Source organism: Myxocyprinus asiaticus, chromosome 11 (assembly GCF_019703515.2).
Source record: "Myxocyprinus asiaticus isolate MX2 ecotype Aquarium Trade chromosome 11, UBuf_Myxa_2, whole genome shotgun sequence".
In the NCBI taxonomy this organism is placed as follows: Eukaryota; Metazoa; Chordata; class Actinopteri; order Cypriniformes; family Catostomidae; genus Myxocyprinus; species Myxocyprinus asiaticus.
Genome location: NC_059354.1, coordinates 31,162,587 through 31,175,589, shown reverse-complemented (window position 1 = coordinate 31,175,589; position 13,003 = coordinate 31,162,587). Strand labels below are relative to the sequence as shown.

The 13,003-nt window shown below is 40.0% G+C and overlaps 1 protein-coding gene across 4 annotated transcripts in view; it reads left to right on the top strand.

The window, feature by feature from the left end:
- Nucleotides 1–13,003, top strand: part of LOC127447984 (interleukin-1 receptor accessory protein-like 1-A) — a 152,640-nt gene that overhangs the window by 16,757 nt on the left and 122,880 nt on the right. For all 4 annotated transcript variants that reach the window (XM_051710265.1, XM_051710263.1, XM_051710264.1 and 1 more), the window contains exon 2: nucleotides 8,939–9,036. In XM_051710265.1, coding sequence (XP_051566225.1) covers nucleotides 8,952–9,036 — 85 coding nt within the window. In that variant the 5' untranslated portion in view covers nucleotides 8,939–8,951. The remainder of the gene's footprint in view (nucleotides 1–8,938; nucleotides 9,037–13,003) is intronic.

Genomic DNA, 13,003 nt, shown 5'->3' with positions numbered 1-13,003 from the left:
ACATGGGTTTGGAACAGCATGAGGGTAGGGAAATGATGATGGAATATTAAATTATGGCTGAGCTATCACTTTAAAGGGATAGTTCACCAAAATTGAAGAAAATTCTCTTATCATTTACTCACCCTCATGACATCCCAGATGTGTATGACTTCCTTTCTTCTGCAGAACACAAATTAAGTTGATAAATTGATTTTTAAAAGAATATTTCAGCTCTGTAGGTCAGTGCAATGCAAGTGAATGGGTGCCAACATTTTTATGCTCCAAAAAGTAAATGCAGGCACCATAAAAGTAAACTATATGACTCCAATGGTTAAATCCATATCTTCAGAAGTGATATGATAGGTATGGGTGAGAAACAGATCAATATTTAAGTCATTTTTTGCTAGAAGTTCTTCTCCCAGCCCAGTAGGGGGTGATATGCAGAGAAGAATGTGAATCACCAAAAGCACAAGAAGAAGAATGTGAAAGTGATCTGTTTCTCATCCACATAAATGTCTTATGGATTACTTTTATGCTGACTTATGTGATTTTTTATTTTTTTTTTAGCTTTAAAATGTTGGCACCCATTCACTTGCATTGTATGGACCAAAAGAGCTGAGAAATTCTTCTAAAAATCTACATTTGTATTCTGCAGAAGAAAGGAAGTCATACACATCTGGGATGGCATAAGTGTGAGTAAATGATAAGGGAATTTTCATTTTTGGGTGAACTATCTCTTTAAGGGCTCTTGTCAGATCTGGATGAATTTTTCAATAAGAAGAGAGGTTTGGAAACCTTTCTAGTAATTATTACAGTGAAAACGTGAACAAAGTCCACAGGGAAATATAAACCAAAGCATGATCATGTTTGATTAATGCCTTCTTTTGCTATTTCATATCTTTTAGTTGTTAGTTCAATGTAGTTACAGTTTTCAGTGTTGAAAGAATTTAGATAATTAGTTCTGTACAGTAGTACCTCCGTTCCCTCAACGAAGAGTATGCAGCCTGCGTAGGGCACCACACGCAAAATGCTGTCTGTTTGCGCTCCAGTTTTCAATAACGTGATCAGCAGAGCAAAAGGCATTTACACTTAATGTGGATGTTTACATGGATTTATACAGTTAATCAGCCCGAAGTAGCTGCGATAGTTTCCAGTAACCTGCTTATGACATGCGGGATGCGGGACAAAGCGCACTGATATATTGCTGCAGATTTAAAAATGTACACTTAAAAACTGATGTCACAAGAGCCCATAATTACAGAATCACCCTGAAAATGACCATCACCATGTTACAGAAAAGCCTGCGTTATTATTAGAGCCAAAACATACCTCAGCGTGCTGCCTTAAGTTGGAGCTGCAATTTTAATCTTGAAATATTAGCTTGTCTTGGTGTTAAATGAAGGCATTGCATGAAAAACTATTATTTTTTCACTGTACAGAGCTAAGAAAGTGTTTCACTTTGTTTGAAGAGCATGATGCTACTGCAGTGATGGACTCTTCTTGAGTGACAGTCTGTGACAGCGTGCGCAGCTGTGAACTTCCGCTGTCGTAAAAAAGTCTCATTCAGTAATCTCTCAATAAATTACACATTAATTAAAATTAAACCCAGTAATGTAACGACAGGAACACCACCCATTGTAATGAAATAAAAGTTAAAAAAAATCATTAGAAATGTACTTGAGTGAGAGTAAAATGTACCCACTTTTAAACCTACTCTAAAAGTATTTTTTTTTCCCAAAACGTTACTCAAGTAAATGTAACGGAGTGAATGTAGCGCATTACTACCCACCTCAAAAACCAGTCCATGAACTCATTTATTGAAAATCTGTAAGTGGAAAGCGTAAATTGACTATTTAACTAGATTTTTACTGTATACTTAGTTCTTGTTCCTTGTAACTTTACTTTTTGGTTTAAATTATGGTGCTTCAGTAAGTGTCTATTTGCACCCTGGTGTAAATAGCATCTGCCACACTGAGCAGCTATTTGCACCCCAATTGTCTGGTGGAACCAGGGAAATATACAACTAACCAAACAATAGTTGCCGCTGCAGTGGCATGGAGCGTTAAGTCGGTGTGTGAATGTGTACTGTTGTCCTAGCGACTGCGGTTTGAATCCGCGTTTCATCCCACTCTTTTTCCCATCTGATTTCCTGTTTCCACTCTTAATATTTCCTTTAATACTATTTAAAATAATAGATAAAAATGAATATAAATGTTGATTTCATCGCAGTGATTTGCTCACGGTGAATGTCGAGGAGTGCAGAAAAGGGTTTGATCCGGAGGCGGGGTTTGTCGATTGCACTCATTCCCTTCCTCTTATTCCCACAGCTCGGCATCGCTTATGTGTAGATTGCATCAAACCAAAGTAATTTTTTCTAAGGTAAGGTTAGGATTAGGTTTAGGGGTTAATGTAGCATGTCTGTGGGACTTTAAATAAACATAATAAACACACTGCAGTAGGGCTGCAATGATACACAAAATTCACGGTTCGGTATGTACCTCGGTTTTGGGGTCACAGTTCGGTACAGTTTCGGTACAGAAGGTAAAAAAAAAGAATCTTTCTTTAAATTATTTCTTTTGAAAACACAGTGGCTGATGGGCAACAACTATTTTTGTGAAGGCTCATTTATACATGACTGCACTATGCATATTTCTTCAACGAAACGCGTTGCTCCACAATTTTTTTTTCTCTTCATTTTAGTTCTACGCGGTTTGTGTTGTTCATTATATGTTGTTTTATTTAATATTGGTTTCATTCATGCTAAGATATGTAATCATTCGTGTGACTGCGTGTACCATACCGAAGCCCCTGTATCCGTTCGGTTTGGTGCAGATACATGCCACTTTTGCACTGGGGTGCAAATAGCCTATACCATTATTTGCACCAGGGTGCAAGTAGCATCTGCCAAACAAAATCAACCTTGGATTCATCGGAAGGGCAGTCACACTACACTTCACAGTCCATTCACTCCCATTGAAACACATCCGAACACGGAAGACCGGAAACACAACCTCATGCGAAGAAATTTCGTACTATGCTGTGTATTGAAAGTTCAAGTTTGATGAACTTTGTGATGTATTATTTACTTACACCAGAAGCCCTCCCACGTGACATCCTGAGCTGCGTTTCCCAAAAGTACCGTAAGCCTAAGTATATCACAGAAATCATTGGCGCCAGTGGTCTCTGTGATCAACTTAAGCTTGCAATGATTTTGGGAAACTCAACTGGTCTGTTATGTTGCCCGAAAAAAAATGGCATGCTCAAAGCCAAGTGTGACTGCCTCTTTTTAAGCCATTTCAGAATATTAAATTTTTTACCTGTATCACCCAGCACTAATCCACAGCCATTATAGTTTAACTGAACATTTTGATGTGGTGTTGCAATGTAAAGACTAAATATGTTTTTTTTTCCCTAGCTGATCTTAGGTGTTCAATAAAGACATTGTTTGTGTGGTATTTAAACACACTGGGGGGAATTTACTTAAGTGGAGAAAGTGCTTTTTGTTTGCACATGCTGTTTGCGCTAGTTTAGAGCCAAATTCACTAAAGGACATTTCCAGATAAGGAAATGGTGCAAATGCACCCACAATATCTGTTCTGAATGCACAACATGATCACATGGGAAGTCGGCATGTACCCTAGCAATGGCCATATTATGCCGACTCACTGATAAGCGGCATCTCCCATCAGCCATTTTTGCATTGGCTCCAGCATGTTTACCTTCCCTTGTTGTGCGACCGGAAGTACGTTGCGTCAGCAGCATAGGAGACATCCCTGATAGCACACGTACATCACCCAGACGTCTATTTGATGTGTGTGTTTACATCTGGTTGTTTGCTCATCTGCAATACATCTATAAGACATTTCCTGTCAGATGTCAATAAAATATTCAGCAGATGTCTTTGAGATGTCTATGATTTAGAATATTTGTAAATCTGATCTTTTTAAGATGTTTATCAGATGTTTCAATGCTTTCCAGATGAAATGCTCTTAAATAGACATCTCAGAGATGTACGTGTGCTATCTGGGAAGGGTTTGGATCCTGCGTTGAAACCAGGAAGTAAGTGTGTTTGCATAATCAGTGACGAGCACAATTCTGAGGTTGCAATTTTCCCCTCACATTTCATTTTTACTCCACTGATGGTTAGGTTTAGGTTTGGGGTAGGGATGCTCAGATTGATTGGCCACCAATCAGTATCGCATGATATTCACATCCTATGACTCGATCAGTGATCACATAAACCGATAACTCATGTCGAAAAAGACATGCGGCTCTTTAAGACTTCAGCAACACTGTCATGGCATTACGGAGTGTGGGGAATACTGGCATACAGTAGTGTTGTAAGACAACAAACTTGATTCAGCAGTTAAGAACGATGTAGTGGGAGAGGTAAGACGAATATGAAAAGTTTGTGTACTGTATTGTTAATGTGGCGTTTCACACGTGACAAGGCAAAGGGAAAACAGTGCAAGCTTATTGTGGTTCATACCGGCAGCTTCTTAGTCTCCGCCAGCCATAGGCTTCTCAGTAATAATGCGAGTTACAAGATGTGGTGTAATTCAAACACCATGATTAAATATCTCCTGATTAAATGGCATTAACAATAGTAGCACCTGTAGAGTCCAGAAACATGCGCTCTTTCTCCGCTTTCTTTCATCTCTTGCCCTCATTCAAGTTTAAGTGAAAAATTAACTATTAATACAATCATCCAACTAAATGAAAAGGCATGGAAGGAATTTATAAATATAATAATTCTTTATAAAATATTAAGATACCATAATATAATGTATTAAATATAATGCAAAATAAAATAGAAATAAAATAAGGAATAATAATAATTATATGAAATAATGACAATGAATCAATAACCAAAAATGTCACATTACGTTTAATTGCTCCTATGGGTTATAAGTTTGTCTTCAGTTTGACACAAAGCTTCATTTTTTTATAGAGCTATATGTCTAAATATAGAGAATATTTTGTTAAAAAAAGAGGCTTTTTTAATAAGCCTTTTAAACTTTTTAAACTGTTTTTGTCAGAAAACTAGGCAAAGTGATATTACTGGGAAGAGGAAAATTCAATTAACAGGGACAGTGTGCAGAAAGCTTACATATAGCCAGTTATAACAGAGATACTGATAAAAGGTGAAATGATCGGTATCGGACGATCAGGTGACAAGAAGATCGGTGATTGTATTGGCTATAGAATCCTGATCAGAGCATCCCTAGTTTGGGGTTTGGGTTGGTGGGTGGTGTTTATAAAGCATGCATTCCTCTTTACTGTTTTACAGCTTGTACAGCTGAAAACAACTCACTTTTGGCACCCCTCCATGGATATTTCACCCGAAAATGGAGCTCACATGTGCCCATATGCACAACAATACTTACCGCTTTGGCTACAGGGGGCAGTGTCTCAAATATCGATGAGCACAGACCCATTTTAGCTAAAGAAATGTCAGCCTGCTGTTTCTCATTTCAATGTGAGATCTGTCTGGAACGCAATTTGCATGGTGCAGTTTTGGGAGCCGGTTCTGAAAGCTATATAGCGGAGGATGCAGAAGATCACCGCGATCTGGCACAATCCGCCAGGACAGAACAGCATCAGTCAGACACCTAAATCATCTCGTTAGTGTACCAAAAGTCTGCTTGACTAGAAAGCATGTCTGGATATAATGCTTCTCTCCATCATTTGATTAGTTTTTTTAATTATCAGACAATTTTCATCTGGTGTACTATAAAACATAAACATAGATTAACATTAAAGGTACCCCTGCCATATTTAGGAAACAGAATATTGTATGTTTTACTTAGAGGCACTTTTGTAGTAAGCAACCTCCCAGCAACTACCCAGAACATCCTAGCAAGCACATGCCAACACTCTAAAAATCATTCAGAACAAATGCATAGTAGTACCCTGGCAACCACCTAGAACACCCTAGCACTGTGGCAGCAAGTTTTGCAAGGGAACTCACATTTTCATCAGAAAATGTACAAATCAATTTCTGACTGATGTCTTTACCTTGACATTATGTTGTAGATTAATTGATTTTGTGTCATGGCTTTGTTCAAGCTTTAATAAGTGACCTCATACACATTAATTGGTGGCTCGAAGTCCTTATACTGTATTCTACCTCTCTCTCTCTCTCTCCTTTTTGAGAACCCTGAGATTATGTGTGGGAGAGGGATGATAAACCCTTTAAAGAGATCACAAGAGTACTCTCTCTCTCTTTTCGTCCCTCTATCTCTTTAACACACACACATGTGGACACACAAACACTCCCACACACACAAAATAAAGTCTATTAACCTTTCAGATGCTACTGTTCCTGAAGGCATTTAGACCTTCCAGTGTCTGAATTTGGCATGCAATTCATCATCAGTAGAATATTATTGTAAGATAATTACAGCTGAAGAGGAAGGGTTTGCTCACACTTATTAAGTTTACATTAATTATTTTAAAAAGATTGGGGGCAGGGTATATAGGTGTTATTTGATCCGGTGTAGCATATAAAAGTCTTGTTGGGAATTCCACAAATCCCGTTTAGCTGCAGGGAGCCATTTAGGGGTCCACATTAACATGACAGTAGCAGTGCATCATGGAGGAATCATGGTGACAGGGTTGTGAACAGAATTACCAAGCTGAAATGTTGTTAAGGTGCCTTATCTACTGGAGTCCCTAAATAAAACAGTAAGCAGAAGCTAATTATGGGAAGTTGACATGACCTGTCAAGCAGTGACAGCAGTGTCCTGCAGTGTGACATGCAATATATATACACCGACCAGCCACAATATTAAAACCACCTGCCTAATATTGTGTAGGTCCCTCTCGTGCTGCCACTCGAGCATTCTGAGATGCTATTCTTCTTACCACAATTGTACAGAGTGGTTATCTAAGTTACCGTAGACTTTGGAAAAAAATTTATCTCAGTGATTTGGACCGTGGCATGATTATTGGTCCCAGATGGGCTGGTTTGAATATTTCTGTAACTGCTGATCTCCTGGGATTATCACACACAACAGTATATATATATATACTGACCTTGAGTAATCTAACGGAATTCGTTACAAATGACATTTTACAGCATGTATTCTGTAATCTGTAGTGGAATACATTTCAAAAGTAACCCTCCCAACCCTGTATATATATATATATATATAAGCATTATATATACATTATATATACAGTATATATATAATTTAAGTCTATTCTAAACAACATATTTTGTGTAATTATTTCTCTATATTGTATAAATATTTAAAATAATTTTAAAATTTTACTTTGAAAAATGTATTTGTCACACTGCAGGGCCATTCAAATGAACTGCAAAAAAGCTAAAAGGTGACTCAAATAGTGAAAAATGAAATGGTGACCAGTTACAACACTTAACACTTTCCTGTACATAATCAAATAAATTTTAACCCTATAAAAGGGTAAAAAAAGGTTCATGTCCATGTTGTTTGTCAGGCAACCATGTACATTTGCATTTAAATTCAAGCACTAAAGTCTGTGCCTCTTTATTGATGAATATTTCAGCCAGTTGCGGGTTCGCTGGAATTCAGAAGCTTGTACATAGAATTCAGATATTTTGTTAGTCTCTCTGATCACTCTCCTAATTTGTCCTTTCACTTTGAAGAGAGATGAATTGGAGTAAATCATTATGTCATGTCATTTTTTATTATTTATGTCCTCTTTGTTAAATTGTTTGATTTAAATGAAGGTGCCTCTAATGAGTTACAGATAGATATTTGCTTTCATGTGTTTTCTAAACCTTAATGGAGTCTTATTTCGATCTATGTGATAAAACGATTTATACACAAATTATTTGGCTTAATAAGATAATACCAGGAGCTTCAGAAGAATAATCTCATAAAATGTTACACTCCCAATGTCAATATTTCTTTTCAGTGACCGTGTGTGTCCTACATCACTGAAAAATTAGAGCTTTAGGAATGGAGAGAAGACAAAGAAATAAGTGTGCTTATTCTATTATGGAAATGGTTTGGCTTCCTCTGAAAATAGGCTTCTATAACCTTTCAGATGTGGAAAAGGTGTAGACGTTGTGCACTGACAGCAAACAGAGATTAAAATAGATTTTAAATATTAAACAGAACTCAGGTGATTGAGTGGCTACGTGCGAAGGCACCTAAATCAGATAAAATAGAAAGTAGTCATACTTTAATAAGAAAGAAACGCTTGAAGATTGTATCTCTCTTTGCTTTGATTCACACATGCAAATGTATAGAGAAAGAAAAAGTAACAATTTCAGAGAAATTCAGTTTTTTCAGACTCTACACATTATTGCTGGAATGCCATTTTCAAATCGTTAAAAAAAAACATAAAGACCCGTCAAAACTCCATGAAGCAGAACAAACAAACATATTGCCCAGAACACTTTTTTAAACTGGAGCACAGATGCTAGTCCATTTGACTCTGTATTTCATATTACATTTTTGACAGAAAATAGTGAGACAGCTAGCACATGTAACATAATGGTCCACCTTAACACAGGAAGTCAGGATAACACAAACTGTGCTATTTAAAAAATAACTGTTGGGCTATTTTACCCTGTCATGTAAAAAAAGAACGAGCCTGCACGGCAAAAGGAAATAAACAAAAATAAATCTATAAAAAATAAACTCTTGTGCCTACCTTACAGTATACCGAAGGTGGACTTGCACTCCGGAGCAGATTAATTCCTTCATTAGGGTTCTGAATGTCTATTCTGTTTGGGAGATTTTGATTTGGATCAAACAGAGCAATGTTTTCATAGTGCCTCAGAATTACTTGCTTATGGTTGTTTCTGCATATAAAGCTGAGACAGGAGAAATTATTTTAACATCGAAAAAATGACACACTTCACTTTTAAATCCTGTACTTTGAGGAAAAGCAAATGGGTATGGTGGTGGTTGTACTGTATGTTGCCTGTGTGACGTGCAGTCTCTCTCTGTGTCTTTTTCAGGCAGGAGAGGAAGATGACAGCTCTCATCCTAGTGCTGTTTCTGTTCTGCGGTGTCTCTGTGTCTCTGACTCTGAAGGTGGTGTCAAAGAGAGGCTCAGGTATGTCCAATTTCTATCTCTCTTTCATTCTCATTACTCGCAGAGGGCCTGCTACTCGATTTAAAGTGTAACATCTAATAGTATTTTACACCATAATGAAAACTGCTATGCTAAACCGTGTTCACGGCCCATATGTCTGTACATATTAAAGTTTAATTTAATGCGGTATTGATGGTGAAGGTCATTTGTGTGTACTGTCAGTGTGTGTATGTGTGCTTTCCCCTTATGCACAAGTAGGCATATTCATAATCACCAAACCACACACACACACACACACAAATGAGAACACGTGTAAACACACACATACAATTTGTAAAAGAGAACAGGTTGGGAAGAGAGCAGTGCCAGCCCATCTGTCAGAGGTGATACTCTAATGCGTGTGTGTGGGGGGGGGGGGGGGGGGGGGAGTGTGTGTGGGCGTGGGTGTTTAAGAGAGCGAGAAAGAATGTGTGTGTATGTATGTGTGTGTGAAGGACTGACTGGGAAAAAGAGCAAAAATCGAAAGCCAAGACCACCATGTACTCCAGATAATTAGGTGCAGGGAAGTGTTATGAGTTCAGCTGCAGTCTGATGTTCCTCAGGAGAAAAAAAAAAAAGATATATATATATATATATATATTTCCTGATACTTCTGCTTTCTCCTGTAGCATAATGAGAACACAGGAAAAGTGTTACTCAATTATTGAAACTCAAGAAGTTCTTTGAAAATGATCTAATAATATGAATCCCTTTTTCATTGTTGGCTAAAGGAACAGATCATATTCAGTCTGATGGGAACTTGAGGGAGTCTTTTGAGGACAAATTCTGTACCTTGCCTTAAAGCTAGCATGAAATGGCATTCGCTGGCTATTTTACTTCCATAATGTAACATATTTAATAAAACAGGATATTCAATGAGAAAATAATGTAGGGTGAGACTTGACTGTGTCCATCAGGAATTGATAGAATCATTAAAGTGGGTGTTTCCATACCAGAATGGTGCCAGACCTGAAAACAAATTTGCTAAGTCAATAAATAGACAACAGCTGAAAAAGGAAAGACGTTTCAGAGCATAATGCAAAAAAAAGAAAAAAAAAAAAAAAAACAGTATTGAAAAGACCAGCGTATAGTGTTTTGGATGCTTTTCCCTTGCATGGAATGCTGGTTTGCTGTTGTCCCCACCAGGTGTCTTAACTAACTTAACCATCAATAACTTCTTGGTCAACCAGCTTCACCAAAAAGACCGTGCTTATAGACATAATTCACAGTAGCGCCATCTTTGATTTTTAACTGCAATAAAAATGTGGCTGTAAGGGATAGACGTACAGTCTCTTTAATGACATGCTCTTTATAAAGCTATCAAAAAGCTCTGAAATCACATCTAATTTTCAAAAAGGTATGTTGTCTGGAGATTTTTGTCTACTGAAAATTCTTGGAAAGATATTTTTTCATGTTCATTTGTAAGCGGAATGATCCAAAAACACTTTAACCTTATGTGACTCTGCATCCTCATGCGTGGACTGTGGGTTTTGTGTTCACTTAACGTTATGCATAATTTGATTTCATTTAAACCGACTGATCTCAGTTAAGGAAACACTGAGCTGTCAGTAAAGAGTTAAACTTTTTGATAAAAAAACATGGCGCCGATCTCAGCGGAGTTTGTCTTTGGGAGGAATGCCAACAAAACTACATCTGGCAAGAAACATCATTAAAGGAATAGTTCACCCAAAAATTTTAATTCCCTCATCATTTGCTCACCTTCATGCCATCCCAGATGTCTATGATTTTTTTTTTCTTCTGCAGAACACAAATGAAGATTTTAGAAGAATATTTCAGCTCTGTAGGTCCATAATAGCAAAACGCTAGATGAGTGTAAGAAATAGATCAATATTTACAGATTTTTTACTATAAATCTTGACTTCCGACCAGCTGTGGTATGCACGTTCACGAGGGTGGAGTTCAAACTGCCTCTCGCGTGACGTAAGCATGTTGGCATGTCAATATATCCCTTGGCTGGTCTGAAATCGCCAGGGGAAAACTGCACACCCTCAATATTTTGAGTGACTTAATGGGTGAATTGAGTCAGCGAGCAGCCATAGCTTCAGTCACTCAGGATCATTGACAAGGAATCTGTGATGATACGATGATACCCACGGACGTAATCTAATGGTTTTTTAGTAGGCTGAGGCATCCTGGATAAGCACACACAAGTACCATTTTGAAAAAGAACAGATACAAATACAAATCTATAGCAAAACAATTCAGCTTCTGTACAACATTCCTCCTCCTCTGTTGTAAACAACACTGTGCTCTTACGTCACGTGAGAGTGGCCATAACTTCGACCCTCGTGAATGTGCAAACTACAGCTTGCTGGAAGCAAAGATTTATAGTTCCCTATCTGTCACTCACTCGACGTTGGTGTCGATGTAGTGACACTAGGGGACACTGGGGGTCACTCTTGGGAGCCCGAGACACCTCTGGTCTTTGATAAAAGGCCAATGAAAATTGGCGAGTGGTATTTGCATGCCACTCCCCCGAACATACGGGTATAAAAGGAGCTGGTATGCAACCACTCATTCAGATTTTCTCTTCGGAGCCGAACGGTCATGCTCATTGAGCTGAATACTACTGTTCATTCACCTCTGCTGGATCTGACGGAGCATTTCAGCGGCTTCTCCCTCCTCTGCACTGGTGCACTGCAGAGAACGCCCCTGGGCGCTTCGGCAGAAAAACTAGAGAGTATATTTTCTGAAAGAGCATTTTTCCCCTCTAAAAGAGTATATTTCTCTAAAAGAGCGCACACACAGAACATCTTTTTAAAGACGCGTCTTTTTAAAGATGCTTTTCCGATTGTGTGTTATTCCTGGTTGTGCTCGTTATCTCTCGACTTCTAACGGTCACGATCACTTTCTTTCATGTCTGGGCACTGCTCACACGGAGACAGCGTTCGTGGATGGTCATGTTCTCATTACGAGAATATGTCCATGGCAACGTTGCGGTCGCGGCTCGCCTTCATAAGAAAGCGAGCCACCCCAGAGGCTCCCGCCTCGGTCCTTTTTCCCACGGGTTTGAGGCCAGCGCGGCTAGCACTGGGGGCGATTTGGGGACCCCAATGGGACCGCCTCTGCCGGGTATCCCCCCCGCAGACCTCCCATTCCCCAGCACGCTCGTCTGCCCCGATCGGGCTTCTGGGTGAGTCCGCCGGCTCGTCTCACGGCAAGTTCGACCTCTTACTCGGAGCCCGCGAAAGTGATGAGCTCTCGAGCTCAGCATCGGAGAGCGGGCTCGTCCAGTCGGAAGCCTCAGCTGGGCTCCTCCCTTTGGGGTCGATCGCCCAGTCACAGGTTGACGCGGTGATGACGACATGCTTTCCCGGGCAGCCGCGAGCGTCGGTTAGAGTGGATCTCACTGCTCTTCCCTGAACCCTCGTGGCTCGGTGATTGGTTCCTGGGCTCGCAGTGCCGCTCAAAGCCACACCCTGCCCCCGTTCCTTTCTTCCGGAAGTGCACGAAGAGCTGACAAGGTCACAGGAGGCACGGTCTCCCGCCCCTGAGCGCCCAGCTGTGGCACAAATCCGCCCCCAATGTGACAGTCTCCACAGGTCACGAGGACAGGCCTCTTCCTCCCCCGTCCCAGGCTGTTCCGGGGGTGGTCACAAGGAGCCAGGTAAGTGCTTTGATGTCCTTAGACTCAGCACGGCCACGACGTGGTGTGGCACCTCGAGCTCCGCCCCGCTACGAGGCCCCACCTGCCAGTACATCCGATGACGTTGTCCCTTTGGTCCCCCTTGCGTGGAACTTGGATGCATGGCTTGCGCATTCCAATCCGTCACGAGGGCTGGTCCGGACCGTCCGACTCGGCTGCGCGATTCACTTCGCCGGGCATCCGCCCAGGTTCAGCAGTGTCCACTTCACCTTGGTGAAAGACGAAAACGCTGCTACCTTGTGCGGAGATCGCTACCCTCCTACGGAAGGACGCAATAGAACC